The 17,081-nt window shown below is 57.4% G+C and overlaps 6 protein-coding genes across 6 annotated transcripts; 2 read left to right on the top strand and 4 right to left on the bottom strand.

Annotated features, from left to right (window-relative positions):
- Window positions 1–851: 851 nt before the first annotated feature.
- On the top strand, window positions 852–3,119 carry D7B24_000907 (uncharacterized protein; the record flags this gene model as incomplete). Its single annotated transcript, XM_028635155.1, has 4 exons — window positions 852–1,119; window positions 1,179–1,967; window positions 2,021–2,061; window positions 2,115–3,119. 4 exons carry the CDS (start codon window positions 852–854, stop codon window positions 3,117–3,119), a joined length of 2,103 nt encoding a protein of 700 aa, XP_028492265.1.
- A 625-nt stretch (window positions 3,120–3,744) lies between these two features.
- Window positions 3,745–4,513, bottom strand: D7B24_000908 (uncharacterized protein; the record flags this gene model as incomplete). The annotated part of the gene is made up of 3 exons (XM_028635156.1): window positions 3,745–4,160; window positions 4,225–4,293; window positions 4,363–4,513. The coding sequence occupies 3 exons, from the start codon at window positions 4,511–4,513 to the stop codon at window positions 3,745–3,747; spliced, it is 636 nt and encodes a 211-aa protein (XP_028492266.1).
- A 1,639-nt stretch (window positions 4,514–6,152) lies between these two features.
- On the bottom strand, window positions 6,153–6,763 carry D7B24_000909 (uncharacterized protein; the record flags this gene model as incomplete). The annotated part of the gene is made up of 2 exons (XM_028635157.1): window positions 6,153–6,574; window positions 6,709–6,763. 2 exons carry the CDS (start codon window positions 6,761–6,763, stop codon window positions 6,153–6,155), a joined length of 477 nt encoding a protein of 158 aa, XP_028492267.1.
- Window positions 6,764–10,911: 4,148 nt separating this feature from the next.
- On the top strand, window positions 10,912–13,367 carry D7B24_000910 (uncharacterized protein; the record flags this gene model as incomplete). The annotated part of the gene is made up of 2 exons (XM_028635158.1): window positions 10,912–10,944; window positions 10,998–13,367. 2 exons carry the CDS (start codon window positions 10,912–10,914, stop codon window positions 13,365–13,367), a joined length of 2,403 nt encoding a protein of 800 aa, XP_028492268.1.
- Window positions 13,368–14,072: 705 nt separating this feature from the next.
- On the bottom strand, window positions 14,073–15,038 carry MPDU1 (Mannose-P-dolichol utilization defect 1 protein; the record flags this gene model as incomplete). Its single annotated transcript, XM_028635159.1, has 2 exons — window positions 14,073–14,348; window positions 14,430–15,038. The coding sequence occupies 2 exons, from the start codon at window positions 15,036–15,038 to the stop codon at window positions 14,073–14,075; spliced, it is 885 nt and encodes a 294-aa protein (XP_028492269.1).
- A 637-nt stretch (window positions 15,039–15,675) lies between these two features.
- Window positions 15,676–16,888, bottom strand: D7B24_000912 (uncharacterized protein; the record flags this gene model as incomplete). Its single annotated transcript, XM_028635160.1, has 3 exons — window positions 15,676–16,115; window positions 16,175–16,462; window positions 16,552–16,888. The coding sequence occupies 3 exons, from the start codon at window positions 16,886–16,888 to the stop codon at window positions 15,676–15,678; spliced, it is 1,065 nt and encodes a 354-aa protein (XP_028492270.1).
- Between the last annotated feature and the right edge of the window lie 193 nt (window positions 16,889–17,081).

The raw sequence follows: 17,081 nt of genomic DNA on the forward strand, positions 1-17,081 counted from the left end.
TCTCGAGCGTCTTCTATACCAGGCCTGTGACATGCAGGTTGGGATGAAAAGGCGCAGAGAACGAATAGATCGGCTGTAAGCAGAAGCAGACATGTTGCCTGTCATCACTTATAGATCTTGGAACAGCGGCCTGGTAAGATCGACGGCATTCATATACCCGCTTAGCCGCGTTGTACATCGCAATCCAGTGACGACTCGTCATCCCCGCAGTCCTCCCAACAGCCGATATTGCCGAAGCACATCTCCAATGCGCTCAATTCACGAAAGCAAGGTATATTGAATGGTTGCGTATGAGCACCAAGCTATCCAGCTCCAACCGACTGTTGAGATGCCGCCTCTTGATCCTGTGATGGCATCCTGTGACAGCATCCATGTTACCCATGTCACCACGCTTTCGCCGCCTTGGGCTCTTGGCTGACGCATCATCACCCACACGCAACGCAAGTTGACTGCCGGCTCAACCTTTGAATAGCCTCAATTCACGGGTGGGGAAATCCTGCACCAGTACAAGACCTAGTTGATCTTCCCCTCTTCTCTCCATATGCTCCGGGGAGAGGAGGCAATTGGGCATGGACAACATCGTTCTCGGCTCATTGTTCACCGAAAGCTGTCGATCCCATCGCTAGGCACGAGCCATACGACTCAAGCCCGTTTACCACCTGTGTGGTGTCGAACCGTAACGTATCATTGGCAGGACGGATTTTGACCTGTCCGATGGGCAGCATCATAACGAGGCAATGCAAACATAAAAGCAAGAACTACGCTGTTTAATTCAGTCGTTGCCAATTGAGTGACTTTGCTCTACTACGAATCAGGATTCAAGGACCCGTGAATTTGCAGCTCCCCCGATCATGCGGTCATTGCATGTTTTCTCTCTGCTCTGCACTCTTGCTGCAGCTTCCAACGGGGCCAAAATAGACAGGCGCCATGTCGTGCAAACGTTCAACCCTCGCCGAAATGCGAGCTCGCCGGAGACCCCTTTGCAGGTTGGCAACGGCAACTTTGCCTTTGGCGCTGATGTGACAGGTCTACAGACGTTCAGCCCCTTTGCTACCATGTCAACATGGGGCTGGCACAACTTCAGTCTGCCAACGACACCAGGCCAAACATCCATAGACGGTACGCTTCCGCGCTTGGTGCGTGTTCGTATCGCAGTAGGCTTGACTGACACGAGATAGACTACAATGGCACAGAGTGGTGGACTCATGACCGGCTTGTCCAATACAACATGCCGAACAAAAACAACGAAGATATCGCCAACTGGCTCCGGGAGAATCCTCACCGCATCAACCTTGGCTCTATTGGCCTCTCATTTGGTGAAGATGATGTCAAAGAGGAAACGCTCCAAGCCAAATCCCAAGAGTTGGACTTATGGAACGGGGTCATCAAGTCCTCTTTCACATACCAGGGCTCTGTCGTCGAGGTTGAGACACGAGCCGACCCAGACTCGGATACCGTGGCTATCCGCATCAAGTCTGAACTTCTCTCCACGGGCGGCCTGGGCGTCTTCTTCGATTTCCCCTATCCCGACAACAACAAGTTTGACGAACCTTTTGTAGGACTCTTCAACCAGACTGACAAGCACTCCACATCGCTGATCAGCTGTGGGAACCACGCCACGATCCATCACGATTTGGATTCCTTTGAGTACGACTTGGTCCTCGAGTGGAACGGCAAAGGCAAAGTCGTGGCTGCCAGCGATGGGAGCCATCGCCATACCCTGACCGTCGAAGGTTCCCATGAGCTTGAATTGACGGCCCACTTTGCGCCCTCCAAGCCGGAACGTCGTCCTAGCTATGGTGAGATCGTGGCCGCGTCCGAGGCATGGTGGCCGGCATACTGGACGAAGGGTGCCTTTGTCGACCTCACAGTAACCGACGCAGCCGATGCGATGGAACTGCAACGACGCACGATTCTGTCTCAGTACCTTGTCGCTGTCAACAGCGCGTCCGACTACCCGCCTCAGGGTTCGCGCCACCACAACGTCCACTGGGAGACTGATTTGCTGACCGCTGCGTAGAATCCGGCCTCGTCAACAATGGCTGGTTCGGCAAGTTCCATGTAAACGTCTCACACGTCTCACACCTATCTGCGCTCCGGCTGACAAGTTCTAGATGGAAATGATCCTCTGGCACCACGTCCAGTTTGCTCGCTGGGGCCACTGGGATCTCCTCCACCGCGGTCTGCCGCACGTCTGGGACCGGCTGCTCGAAGGGGCCTTTGAGCGCGCCGCCACCCAAGGCTACGACGGCGCCCGCTGGGGCAAGATGACGGATCCGTCGACCATCGACTCGCCGGGCGAGATCAACACGCTGCTGATCTGGCAGCAGCCGCATCCGATGTACTTTGCCGAGCTCGAGTACCGCGCGTTCCCGACCAAGGAGACGCTCGACCGCTGGGCCCGGCTCCTCGACGCGTCGGCCGACTTTATGGCCTCGTACGCCTGGTTCAACGAGACGACGGGCGTGTACGACCTCGGCCCGCCCATGTACCCGTCCTCGGAGAACACGAACCCCAACGTGACGGTCAACCCGCCCTTTGAGCTCGCCTACTGGCGCTTCGGCCTCGACGTCGCGTCCGACTGGCGCCGACGCATGGGCCGCCCGGTCCCCGCCACGTGGACCACGGTCAAGGACCACCTCGCCCCGCTGCCCGTCGTCGACGGCACGTATCCCGTCTACGAGGGCGTGCCGGACATGTGGGTCGACCCGGTGACCGTGTACGACCACCCGTCCATGTCGGCCGTCTACGGCCTGCTGCCGCCGCCGCGGTCGGGCGCGCCGCTCAACGAGACGGTGCTCGCCGAGACGGCGGCGCGCATCTGGAAGCTCTGGGACCTCGACGGCTCGTTCGGCTGGGACTTTCTCATGCTGGCGATGAATGCGCTGCGGCTCGGGGACGCCGCGCGGGCGGTCGAGTACCTCCTGCACCCGACGTTCCGGTTTGACGATGCTGGGTATCCCGTGGGCGGCACGCGCGTGCCGACGCCGTACTTTCCCAGCGCGGGAAGCCTGCTCATGGCGGTGGCCATGATGGCGGGGGGCTGGGACGGGAGCGAGGGCGCCCACTTCCCCGAGGCGTGGACGGTGGCTGTAGAGGGGTTCGTGCCGGGCCTGTAGTTGGGTCGTCCGCTGTGCTCTATGCTTCGGCCGTGACCAATGTTCTGTTCGTGGCCAGTTCGTTGTCAATACATGCTGAATGCCAGGTGGCAATGATTCGTCCAGAGCTTGGCAGCGCTCCTGAGTCCGTGACTGAAAGATGCCGCAAACTGCTTACCCGCACATGATGGTGGGCATATCTTCACCTTGCGTTTCGTCCAACATCATGAGAAGAACCCGAGACGAGCTTTGAGGGAACAGAGGCTGAATACTTTTATTTTCGACTGGCGTACCACCACCCCCCAGAGGGAAAAAAAAGCAGCCAGACGCAGGGCGGACGGCATTTCACAATATTCTGCCGCCCAACCCAACCAGCCCCCGTCGTCGCACCCACCCCAAGAAAAGCAGGGCAGGCATGAAACGATCTTTGATGAACATGATCATGTGAAGCTTCTGTCCCCTCTTCCCCGTCCTACTACTCCTTCTCCTCCTCAATGTCGCTTCCTCGTTGGTACCAATCGTCCTGTTCCAGTCGTCCTGGTCCCAATCGTCCTGGTTCCAGTCGTCCTGGTTCCAGTCGTCCTGGTCCCAATCGTCCTGTTCCAGTCGTCCTGGTCCCAATCGTCGCTGGCTCCCACCAGGCAGCTCAGAGGAGTATCTCCCCCATGTTCTCGCCCTCAAACCCGCTCCGCGCCAGCTTGCGCAGCCTCGCCTTCTCCTTGCCCTTGTCGGCGTCCTTGCGCGCCTCGGCGAGGCGGTGCACGACCTCGGGCTCGCCGAGCTCGTAGCCCGGCGGCGGGTCGTCGTCCTTGTCGAGGTCAATCTCGCCGAGGAGCAGCACGTTCTCGCCGCGCACGAGGAAGACGCCGCGCTTGATGTCGGCGTAGAGGCCGCCGCGCGGCTGCTGGTCTGGTGACGGCGTCGTCGCCGTGGCATCGCCAGAGCGCGGCGGCGACGGGTGCGGGGCGAAGACGCGCTCGACTGTGTTCTGGAGAACGAGGTTTGCTGCGTTGCGTGGTCTGTCAGGGTCCGTCCTCTGGCAGACGAGGGGTGTCTCCTCGGCTTCATGGCGTGCAAAGTGCGGGAATGTGAAGACTTGGAAGGGGGGAGAGGGGGAGAGGCATACCGAATTGGTCCCAGCTGCGTAGAACACCGATGAGCTTGCGACCGTCGCGCAGAGCGACCATGAGCTTTTCTAAACAAAACACGGCGCGTCAGTCCCATCCTATCGTCTCCTTCGCCAATGGCCAAGAGGCGCCCTTACTGTCGGTGAGGTCGAGGAGCTGGGCGGCCGTCGTGAACATTTGCGGCGGCAGCTGCTGCTGCTGCTGCTGCTGCTGTTGCGGGGGAGGGACGCCGCCGCCCAGGACCGGCTGGCCCTGGTGGGAGGGGTCTTCTATGGAGAGGTGCTCCATGCTGCTGTGCAGTCTATCTGTGTGTTTGCGATGATTTCTTCTCTTCGTTGGTTTTTTCCTGGGTTCGTCGTCGTGAAGGGGTTCCGGGATCAGGTCGTGCGCATTGGGTTATGCGGTCGCTGTGCTGGTGGGTTGGGATGGCGTCGTCGTTTGGCAGGCCATCGATGGATGGGTGGTGAGTGTGACCGGCGTGCTGTTTTCCTACAATGCCGGGCAGCACATGCTTGATGGTATGGTACGCGGTGTCGGGGCAAGGGGAGCAGCGGTTGCGTGGGCGATCGCGAATGGTTGAGCAACTGAAGTGAAGCCGTCACCGGAATCGGGTGGGTCGTCGGCGCTGCGTGTGGGTGCTGGTGCTGGTGCTGGGGCTCTTGCTGGTGCTCCTGCTGGTGCTCCTGCTGGGCGGCGCGTAGTGGAGTGCACGACTGCTGGCCCAGGAGGTGGGGCTCTTGATGCGCCGCCGGAAAATGCTTGTTGCCAACCCGTGCACCGCCTCGCCCGAGTCCAAGTGCGTGCTTGCGTTGAGATGCCTTGCGTTAAGGGAGGTACATTTGACCAGGCGAGCCAAACACCTGATGCGTTTTCACTGCATGTTGACTGGTATCACAATACTGAAGCAAAATACCATAGTACTAGGCAGCACCTTGTCTCATCATCTTGTTCAGCCTTCTAACCTAGTTTGTTACAATTTCTACAGTGAGGCCATTGTGAGTGGCTGTGCCCTCCACTGACGATCTCTAGTGCCACACTGCGGGGTCATCACGCGAGGGGGGTGGCCTGCGGCGGCCTGCCACGGTAAGGTACCTTAGGACGAGCTGTCAATGCTGCTTTCCTCACAGCAGCGAGCACCTGTATCCAGCCCCCCCTTCGCTGTCCACGCTGTCCACACTGTCCGCTGCCCGCTGCCCGCTGTCCGCTGCAGAGCCTTGGCCAGAAACAACCCCAGAACTCGGCCCCCGAACATGGGGATGCGGCATGCACAGCAAAAATGACTACGTTGCTGGGTCGTATTCGGTGCTAATGTGCTTTTCGCACCTTTCTATCCTCCATGTGGGATGACGCTCACGGCCCGACCATGACGCAGCGTCATGCTTCGACCTTCTCTTCTCGCCGCCGAGAATGCATATCTTGCGCGTTGGCTCCCCGACTCTGTGCCTCCCTGTAGAACAAGGAGGCCATGCCAGCAGCCTGGTGAAAAATAAAAAAGACTACAACCACACTGCAGCCCCCGTCCGTGATTTCTATGCCGCGCCAGCCCGGAAACGCCTTGATCCAGATGCATTGATGTTTGATTCATGTCTTTTGGGAGTGGTTAATATCGCACGCAGGATTGTAAAGCAAAATGCAACGGCCGGCAAGACCGTCAGAGGAGGACCTTGACACGCAAAGATGGTCGGTCTGGCGCGCCTCAGGGCAAAGCGCCCCGTGCGACTTCCTTCTTGGTGTTGATCTGGCGAGAGCCATGGCCGTGATGGTCGGCACCCGTGTTCCTCTCCGAACGCGGTATCGCCTAGAAGAGAGTGTGCGCTGATGTAACGCAACCATGCAGCTCGTCTTGCCCCAAAAAAAGGGGGGGAGGCAAAGGTCGTCCCCATCGCAACAGTGTGCCGTGGCTCAGTACAGCCGCGCTCGACAGGGCTCAACGCGTCATGGTACACCTGTTGAGAGCTTCAAGGAGCTCCGGCCGCAGCGCCAGAGCATCCTTGGCCTGCGCATACGTCATCCACTGCCGCTCCCTCTTGTGCGCTTCGGGCCACTTGTCTTCCTGCCGGGTCACTGTGGCTTCGTAGAACCGGTATAAGCACTTGTCCTTGCTGCTGCCGTGTTTCGGGGCGCGCGTGTCGGGTATGTCGCCGAGGTCGTAGTCGATCTGGACGAAGATGCCGGCCTCCTCCCAGGCCTCCCGCTCGGCCGCCTCGGTGCACTCCTCGTCTGTCTCCCAGCCGCCCTTGGGCAGCACCCAGCCTTTCCGACGTGTCGATTGGATGAGCAGCACAAAGCGCTTGTCCTCGGTCAGCGGCACGACGCCGGCCACGAGGCGCTCATTCTTCGAGTTGTAACCTAGGGGTGGTGTGCGTGTTAGTGGGGTTCCCCCAAGCTCCGAGTCGGCTCCAGCAATTTTTTTTCTGGCGTTACGGTGGGAGGGGGCGGCGGGCAGTCTTTGTTGGAAAGATGAAAATGCCTCGCACACTTACGCTGTTTACTCCTTCCTACACGCGACTCCATCGATTTTTCCTTCGAGGACGACATTGTGGGCGAATGTGTCTGAACAGATAGATTTGGATGTTTGGGCGGGCAGGCGACAGCTCAAGGTGGGGTGGGGGGAGGGGCGTGTTTGGCTGGCAGCGAGCTGTGCTGTACGGTGTCTGAATCACTCTCTGCCTTGAGTGGTTTGGCGGGGTAGAGTCGAGACGGTCTGTCCTGGAAGAAGGGCAGGCCAGACAGCGCTTTTTGGGGAGAGGGGCAAGGGAATTTGGGCAGAGGATTGAACTCTCTGCATGAAGCGTCGGGGTTGAATGCGCGACTCAATGACTTTTCAGCGACATGGTTGCGTCCGAATTCGAGAATTGAGGTCTGGTTCGGGTTGATTGGGTGGTTTCCTGCGATCTCAGAAAACGCCGATGGCCGCCGGGGTTGGCTGGTTGCTTGGGAGGGTTGGAAGAGTGCACAATGCTCAGGGAAGTTAGGGGGCCAGAGCTGTGATGCAGAGCGGACGGGTGATGGTCCAGCGGAGAGAAGGGGAGGGGGGAAAACCGAGGTGAATGGGGGGGGGGGGGGGGGGGCACCGCGGGTTTTCTTCAGAGTCAGGGTAGCCCGAGAAAGATCGCGGTCTGAGACGGGGTCAGATCTGTGACTGAGAGATGGGAAGCCGGAACCTCAGGTGGCTGCAGTGAAGCTTCGTCGGACAGGCAGGGCAGGAACCGCTGTGGATCCAGGGCGCCGTCTCTGCGTTCTCCAGTGCAGGAGGGGGGGAAAGTGTATTTCGGGGTGTGATGGTAGAGACCGAGAGAGACCACCCAAGGGCGAGAGGGAGGTGGGGGATCGCAAGGTCCGGTCTCGATGTCTGCTCTGATATGGCCAGTTTGTGTCTGGGATCCGAAGCCCCGAAGGCACAGAGCTCAGGGTTGGGTCTGGTCTGGAGAAGTGTTGAAAGAGAGAACGTTCGACGTCGAACAGGGGGGTCGGCCGCCGCAATGGCAAGGGGAGCTGCGACTGGTACTGGACGCGCGCAAAAAAAGTCGGGGCTTAGGGGGGGCAATGGGGACAAGCAAGCGAGCGAGCAAGGCGAGGCGAGTAGTACGCGTCTTGTCAAGTCAGGCCAGGCTGGCGGAGCTGGCCGGCAGGCGCGGTAGTAGGTCAGGTACGCTAACTGGTCCCAGTATCTACCTCAGAAAGGTAAGGTCAGGCAGGCAGGTAGGTAGGTGTGTACCTGGAATAGCGAGGTAGGCAGCGAGATCTCCGTGCCGTGGCTCGGTGAAGTGGTGCGAGGCGAGACAGGTCAGGTACGTCGAGGTGGGTAAGGGGGAGAAAGTTGCGAGGGCGGCGCAGAGGGGCGGACCACAGCGGCTAACGTTTTCGACGGGGTGCCAACTGAATGGATCTGATGAGGCCAGACCGACGTGGATCGAAAAGGGTGAGGAAGAGAAAAAAAAAAGTCCAAGGAATATGACCACGCGACACCTCGAGAGGCGGGCAGATGCTCAGCAACAGGGCTCGAGACGAAAATGGGCGAGGGGATCAAAAGTGGACGCAACGGAAACGCCAGGGCCAAGTCGGGTCAGTTCGAGTCGACACTACAATCCGAGAGTCGAGTCGAGGGGGTTCGAGTCCAGGCGGACGGATGCACGCAGCTGGGCCAACGGCGTAGATGGAACCAACAGTCGGAATGGGAGGAACGGAAAGGAACCGAATTTGTCGCTTTTGATGGACTTGGTTGGGTCTTGCTTGAGTCGAGGGAGTTGGCAGACGCCCTCGTGTCCACGGCCGGATACCAAGGGGCAATTAGAGTTGACTTTATATACTTCAACCTGAATGAGCTTCATGCTCGTCCTGCACCCGTCTCCCTCCCTGCCCCCGACGCGGGGCGGCATGGCCGGTACATCGTGAGGTACTTCACTCCGAGCGACGGGGACTAGCCTTGCCAGATGCTAAAGCCGCGATTGGGATGTGACTGGCAAGCAGGCAGGCGCGGGCGTGCGGGCGGGCAGGCAGGCAGGCAGACAGACAGACAGACAGACAATGCGGGCATGACAGGGCAGGGTGTGTTGCTAAGCTGATCGGAGGGGAAAGAGCGGAAGATGGAGAGCAGGACGGGTGGACGAGGGAAAAAATTGCGAATGATGAGATGGACGAGCATGAGGGGGGACCCTGTCGAAGGGGCATGGTGAATGGTGGGAATCCGCTGCGAAGCCCGTGTGTACCTGTCAGCCAGCCAGACAGGCGCGCTTCAGGCACGTGTGGTGACAGCTGCTGTCTAGTGGAGTGTTGACGATGCATCGCGACTACCGCCCTGCCGGTTCCTGGCCACTTCTGACCACTTCTGACCACTTCTGATCACCTCTCACCACCCTGCTAACTGGCCACGGATGAATCCCCCCCTCCTTCGTCCTCACAGACGGCCAGGCGTTTCAGTCCCTTGGCCGTTCAAACCCCACGGCATTGTCTCGCAGGCCGAATGGGCTGTTCACAAGCGTGGGGTTGCTGCAGCTGATCACAAGTCACTGCAGTCATGTTGAGCAAGTACATGTAGCATCGAGCCCCTTCTGAAGTCTTTGCCTACGGGTACCTTGGGTACATGACATCGAACAGGCAAGGTCACGCCCCTCAGACCAGAGGCTCCCCGGAAGGTGGGCCGTGCCTCTGACATTCAACGTCACCCCACGAACAGGCGTGGGCAGACTTGCATCTGCTCCATTCGTTCATGCTCTCGACAGATCTCCAACAGTCGTTTACTCATTCGCAAACTCACACTTCAAAATCTGGGCTCTTCTGTGGTTCCAACTATTCCTCGAAGAATGCCGACTGCCGGCAGCACGCCTGAATATGTGGTGACGTGACGATCCTCGTAAATGGGTCACGTGTGAGTAAAAATATTCCCTGAAGCTTGACAGTCCCTCGCATAGCTGGTTCAAACACCTTGAAAACGGTTCGTGCATTTTGGACTGTATGTGAAGCGACCCGGAAATGTTCAGAGAGGCGCAGGAAGAGAGCGTCAATCGGACCTTCCACACATTCATCGTAGGACCTGACGAATGACGTACTTCTCTCGTCACGTATTTCAATCTTCAAATCTGGCTCCTGTTGTCTTCCATGTCTTTTCCTCGAGCCATCGCCTTCACACGATCCTTACGCTTGATGAAGGTTGTTTCGCAAAGTCGACAGTGCACCGTCGCTCCTTAAGCGGTCAACGTCAGACATAATAGGAGCCAGCAGCCTCGGTTTCAACGGTGAGTTTTTACACTGACCTGTATCACAAGAGGCCAGGCTGTCTTTTAGAGATCATTCATTCATTAAGGATCTCTTGACTCTATCAGTCTGCTAGGCTCTCCATATCGCTGGCACTTGTCATATACAGCATCTTCTAGAAATACGCAAGGTAGTAAGGTATGTCCGTGAAGTGGTTCACGTAGTGGTCAGCGGCGGTGGCTTGTTTGTATTCAAGAGCTTACCAAAAGCAGCCTGATGATGTTTCCTTATGCCAGTTGCAAAGGTTTACCAGCCGCCGGATAACCAATTCCTCCTGTACGAGACGCAACTCAATCTCTTCGTGGCCAAGTTGTCGAAGCGACGATAGCACTGCAAGCCATACGGCATCCACTGAGATCCTGTTCTTCCAATGTCTTGCCTGAACTCGTTGATATTTCCTCATCGATAACTTTTGAGCATCGCCGCTTGCTGTGTTGTTGTCAGTGACTAACACGCCTTATTGGGTATGTTCTGGAATCCTTCAGCTACAGTCGGAACCAGCAAAGCGCGACGATATCGAGAACTCGAGGTCGGCACTATACAATTTGTACCCCTAGCCCGCCTGCCATGATAGATCCCAATCTGTGGTCTGGATTATCATGCAACAAACCGAGTTCCCCACCAGTCAACGGTGAATACGCATCCCAATATGAGAGTTGCCGTGACTTCCTCAGCAGGCAGAGCGCATTGGTAATATTAGAAGCGATGCTATCCTCGCTGCCCTTTTGCAACTCACCTCGTGATTTTTGTTTTCACTTTCCATCAAGGAAAGACTGCAGCCAAAGTCAAGAATGGGCCTTGTCTCCTGACGTGGCCTGCCCTTCTATCACCCAATATCCTTTGATTCTAAGTGCCCGACAACGCGTTCACAGACACACACAGACACACGAGTATCACTTTCGTCTGTTACTGTCAGACTAATTTGCATCACCATGGAAGGAGACAAGGAAAACAGAACGCAGAAGGTACAGATCTTTCTGATGAACTCTCATGAACAGCTGTTGACAACGCGGCGTAGTCCGCACCCAAGCGGTCCTTAACTCCCAACCGCGCCCTGTTCGACTCTTATGACGAGGCGCACCGTACGATCGCGCGGTATCCAGTTTTCCTCGAAGATGTCTTTGATGAAGAGTTCATGTTTTCGTCGTTTGCTTACGAAAGGACCATGACCAGTCCCCACGGGGTTCTTGAGGAGAAGACCCAGCCTCAAACCACGCCCGCCAAGGAAAGCAGGGCTTCAGGCAAGGAGAATTTCCCGCAAGCCACAAAGACAGAGGAAGGGGCATCACCTCATTACGATGACATCAAAAAGAGAAGTGCAGCACAGTCGGGATTTGAGGTCACACCTCTTTCTGGTCGTGGGAGTATGCAGCCTCTGGGCGATGCCTGCGCCCCTTCCCCCGTTCTACCCACTCTGCCACTGCGCCGTGAGGGAAAAGACAAACCCCAGAGTTTCAGTCAGGTTGTCAAAAAAACTGATATTCAAGATGACAAACTCCATGCTCTGGCCAAGGGCAGAAAGAGAGATTTCAGCACTGGAGGAAATAGTGATCCTGGCGATCCCTTTGGAGGCTTCAAGACTAACTCTGACCACTCGATCTCCGACATTTACGATGGGTTTGAAACAGACAGAAAGTACAGCTTCCTCTGCAGTCCTGCGGAGAAAGAGGTCTCGTCTGCTCTTCGTGAGGTCATTGGAATCAGTCAGCCCTCGTCTGGCCAGCTTCTCCGATTCCGAGATGATCGTACTCCGTCAACACCTGCCTTTGATACCGCAAAGTTTGCCAGCAGACTGCGAGAGGAAAAGCGAAAACAAGCGGAGCGCAACAAGCAAGGTGGAGGCTTTTACAACAGCTCAGCAATCGACTCGGCCTGGCACATGTCGGAGACTGAGATCAAGATACCCACGTCGCCGTTTCCCATTCACTCCAGCGACCTTGGTACGCCTGAGCCTGAGGAGCCCTGGAGTCATATTGACCTGAGGGATGGCGGCAACGATTCACCGTGGACTGCGATGCCGGCTACCTCAAGCGTAGCGGGTCATGCCCAAGATTGGGTCACAGTCTCAGAGGAGCAACATGATGATCCCCTACGCTCCCCTGTTGTCTCTATGGGCAGGGTGCTCACTGGAAGTAGCGTTGCCAACTACTCGGATCATGTCCTTATTGCCAAAAGGCCAGAAAGTATTCCTATACATGACCCCAGAGCCATTAACCCTAACCTTATGCCTTGGTGGGACAAGCTACCAAGCGCAGGAAAACCATCTCAGGTATCTCCCACAGGGCCACCAACCCACAGTGATGGTAAAAAGCCCGTCTCTGTCACACGTCAGGGTGAGTTAACACCCTTATTTGCGATTTCAGTTCTTTCCCCGGCTAAACAATACGCAGACTCTTGCCAATCGGGACTTTTCCCATTCAACCCTCGTGGTGTCCAGGGAGCTTTGAGCAAACTCTCCAGCACCGGACGACAGTCAAAGTACGAGCGCTTTGATGACCAACAAGGGCTTGAAATGCAGCCGCTGCCAACGGAGAAAAATAAGTCTTCACACAATCCCTTTCGCCGCGGGCAGCCCCGCCCAATTACGTCGTCAACTCAGACAGCGCCAGACGACAACTCGCAGGCTCCACTGTTCGCAGCTCGGCCGCTGAGCAACTACGAGCACCTCCATTTCCCTCTGGTGGCCCTACAGGATGCGCAGCGCATCCAGGGGTACCGCCGTGCGAGCGGCCTCGAAGACCAGACCACGTCTGGCAGGTCCGTCAGGTACCAGCCCATGGTGGCGCGCAGCTCGCAGCGCACGCTTCTCCTGACGCCTCCTCCCCGCACCTATGTGCGAACATCGTCTCTCTACAGCACTGACCTGCCGAACCCGAGTCTGCACGGCGGCGAGACAGCACGCTCCTCTTGTACGTTGAGTCCTCGCAGTCATTCTCGTGCCTTCCGTATTAACAGCTTCCCAGACTACGGCAACCGCTTGCGCCAGAACCCAGCCATGGTCTCTGGCATGATTTCAGGCAGCCCATCTGAGCGCAGGCCTGGAAACCCAGCCGCAGATCGCCTCTCCCGTCACAGCGCACACCTGACCGGCGGCCTGCGCCCGCGGCCCCACCTCACGACGCGCAGCATGACCCGCCGGTACCAGGAGGGGACCGATCCAGAGCTGGGCCGTCTCGCAGGCAGCGAGAGCAGCTACCGGCGCCACAGGTCGCTGCCTCTCTCGCCCGAGGCCCAGAAGCGGCAGACGTTCTTCTTCCTGCTGACGGTCGTCATCAACGTGCCCCTGCCGTTCTGGGGCCTGGCCGTGCTGTATGGCAAGATGGACTCAGCCGTGTCGTGGTGCACAAAGGGGGAGGCGTACGGCCTCGCGGAGCGGCACAGGGGCTAGATCCGCCTGCAGCTCTTTGTCGAGAGCGTTTCGTACGTGACGCTGGGGGTTCTGCTGGCGATGTTCCTTCCGCGGAACTAAGCGCGAAGTGGCAGCGCACATCCCTCCTTAAAGAAGGGGGCGTTGGATCATGTGGGAGTCGGTGGTTTGTGGTTTTATTTTCTTGCTTTTTCGACCTTTTTCGTGCTTTTCGTGCTTTGTTGTGGTTATTTCTCTCTTTTCTTCCCAGTCTCCGTCTAGACTATGATGGATATCGTACGCAACTGTTTTTGGCTTCGTTGAGAAGGAGCGCTCGGCCTCATCGGGCTGCAAAGTGGAAAGGGAGGGCTGGATATTGTTACTGCTTTGAAGTCGAGACCAGGCCTCGTTGGCCACGGTTGTGGAAAGAAGCCCGAGTCAGGAAAAGTCAGCTCCGGGAGAGTATATGAACATGCAGAGTTCATGTTCTGCAGCAGCGTCGGCCTCTTTGCTGCCATGCGATTATCGATGCTGCGTCTGCACACTTGTTAAAATAAAGGCCAGACGACAGAGCTTCACTGCAGGTAGAAGAAACCAAAGAGAGCAAACACAGAAATCACACAAGAGAGACAAGCGTGCCAGGGCAGAAATTGGTAGCTGCATTAAATTATTAAAAAAAAGCCCCGTCTAACAAACGACATGCGCCCTGCTGACCACCCACCCAGCTTGCTGCGGTGGTTTGTCCCTTCAGCCCCGACGGCGGGTCGAGGGTCCCTTCTTCGTGGGCGTCGCGCTCGCGGAGCCCGCAGGCGAGGGCGTGGCGGCCGCAGCGTACGAGACGGGCTCGGCCTTGCGCTTGCCCTTGGCCTTGGCCGAAGGGGCGTTCCAGTAGTAGACCATCTGGGTCGCGAGGACGGCGTTGAGGGCGAAGCCGGCGATGAAGCCGTAGAGGATGAGCTTGTCGTCGACCTCCTGGAGGGTGGTGAAGATGCGCGTCAGAGAGCCGACGAGGTAGTTGAAGACCTGCGCGCGCAACATGGTTAGCACGGCGACACACATGTGGGGAAACAGAGGGGGGGGGGGGGTCGAGGATCGTGAACATACAGTGAAGGCGCTCAGCTGGCCGGTGCCGCCCTCCTGCCAGATGGCGAGGATCTGGGGGATCTTGCTCGCGACGCCGACGACACCGGCGCCGGCCTGGAGGACCGAGAGCTGCTCCATGCCCACGAACTGGTCCGTGAAGAGGCTGCCGAAGGCGACGGCCAGGACGCTGACGAAGATGGCGGCGAGCGGCGCGCGGCCGGCATAGTTGAGAACGAGAACGGTGATGACGACGTTCTGGGCGGCGATGAGGGCTGTCTCGCCGTACGTGCTGAAGGGGAAGCCGTTGCGGTAGTTGTAGGCCAGCGAGACCACGTAGGCGGCCGTCTCGAGGGCGTAGGAGAGGACGGAGACGCCGGCGGGGGACTTGGAGGAGACGAGCTTCAGGATCTGCGGCACCTTGACGATGGAGGCGGCGGCGACAATGGCGAGGCCGAGGGCCTTAGAGACGGCGAGTTTCAGGCAGACGTCATCGGTGAGGGTAATGTCGCGAACGAGTGAGGTGTGGCACTGCTCGCCGAGGAGGGAGAGGGCGAGGTCATTGATGGGACCCGGAAGATTGTGTGTGATGGGTTGGAGGAGCGGGCGAAGAGTTTCTTGGAGGGCGTCCATTCTGGCGAAGGTTCTGCTGGAGAGCTGGAGAGCGTGGGGGAAGCGTCAGGAGGGGAGGAGAGACAGAGTAAAGGAATGGCGTTGCGCGCGCTGGGCTGTTGTATAGTGAAGCTGTGGCTTGACAGGGGAAAGGTTCTGGAAACTCAGTCGCGACACGTTGAAAGAAAGAACTGAGGAAGAGCTTGGGCCAATCGGCTGTTTTTAGAGAGAGGGGCAGGGGTGTGAGCACATGTACTTGTAGGGGACTGATCGAGCCCGTCTTATTCCCATCACCAACGTCGAGACCCTGTAGCTTGTGAACCACAGCATACATCGACAATTCACTCCCATTTATTGACGTTTCATTGCTCCCAGGACTACGCCCATCTACCAAGACTCCTGTGGCACCCCCTCCTTTCTTGACGCCGCTGCGAGCATCTATCTGAAGGCGTTACTAAGGCGCCTAAGACGCCTAAGCGAGCATTCTCAATAAGCCATTTTCAGGTGCCTCAAAACGATCGAAAAACCGGATCTCTCAAACGCAACAGCGTGCCTGCAGCCAGAGCCTGTGTTAAGATAATATCTGCCCATGAACGAATGCCCTTTCCCCAACACTTTTCTTCCGGTGGCTGATCCTGAACTGTGTACTGTTCATTCCTCATCTTTTGGACTTCTGCGTCTTCTTGTCACGCTGTTGAAAGGCGGTGATGATATCCTTGCACTTGGACAGACTGGCGCGGGGCTCCCAAGTGTTCTGACTCGCTGGAAAGCCCTTCCACTTGACTTGATAGTAGTGGACGCCTCCTTTGCGGTCAATGAGAGAGTCCTCGATTGACTCAACCTCCCATTCCTGCTCGGCGCCCTGTCCGCGTTTCATGGACGTCTTGGCCTTCGAAGGTCGTCCTCGACGCTTGTGTACCTTCGAAGCGGTAGGTTGAGGTGTAGGCAATTTGTTTCCGGTAGACTTTTGGGGAGTAGTCTGAGTGAATCTCACTGGCGAAGATCCCCTTGCCCTCTTAACAAGCTTTGCCTTGGTCACAGGGTCACTGCCACTGGCAGAGGGATGGAGCCGGGACGAGCGGCGGGGCTTCGAAGAGTCTTAATAATCGCGTGAGCATTGTGCGGGATCGTGAAAGGTCAGTGGACTCGAAACCTACCTGTCGAGCTGCTCGCACGTTTCTTCTCGGCGATGGGCCTTACCATCACGCTTGAATACTGGTCTTTCTTGCGAGGGCGGCCTCGTCCTCGCTTAGCGGGAGTAGGCGACACAGGCTGGCCCTCACCGTCAGTACTGCTGAGTTCTTCCGACTCGTCGGAACCGCCCTTGCCGTTCTCGATGCCGCTCGAAGCATGTCTACCGATAGGCCGGGAAGGAAACAAGCGCTTCGAGCTATGCTTCTTGGGAACAAGCAGTTCCCCGTCCTCTGGGTCAAGATCATTGCCATCTGCGTCCGTGTCAGCGAGCTTTCATTCACGTCTCGCCATTGACTTGAAAAATTGTGGAGGAAGAGGCTGAGCGAAATGCGACGCTTACCCGAAACACAATCTTGATCATCCTCACCAGAGATGAAAACATCACTTTCGGTGTCCTGAAGACAGGTCTCCGTACCGTTTCTTGTTGATGTTTTCTTGGTGTCTGCCGTTCTTGGGGCGGGCAACTTCGATTTCTTCGAAGGTCGACCAGCACCACGCTTGATAGGAAGGACAGGGCCCGTCTTCGGAGTCGAGGGAACAATGTCGCTGACAATGAGCGGTTCAGGTTCATCGTCGGAAAGCTCGGTCTGCGCATCAGCCATCGAAACATCGCTTACGTCTGATAGCTCGTCGCCGCCATGCTGCGAGAAGGATGGATACCGAGTAGCGACGGGCATATCGACGTTGATTCGGCGGTGGGCGGTGTGCTTGATGCTCTGGTGGCTGTTACTGCGTGATGTATGAATGTTGGTCTTGCGCTTCTTGTGTACTTTCCGATCGTAGTCTGCGGAGTTCTTTCCCGAGATGAAGATTGGCCGATCAGGCTCTTACTTATGAAGAGAATGGGTGGTTATGGACCAGCGTCGTTCT

This window comes from Verticillium nonalfalfae (genome assembly GCF_003724135.2).
Source record: "Verticillium nonalfalfae strain VnAa140/NRRL 66861 chromosome Unknown scaffold_115, whole genome shotgun sequence".
Lineage (NCBI taxonomy): Eukaryota > Fungi > Ascomycota > Sordariomycetes > Glomerellales > Plectosphaerellaceae > Verticillium > Verticillium nonalfalfae.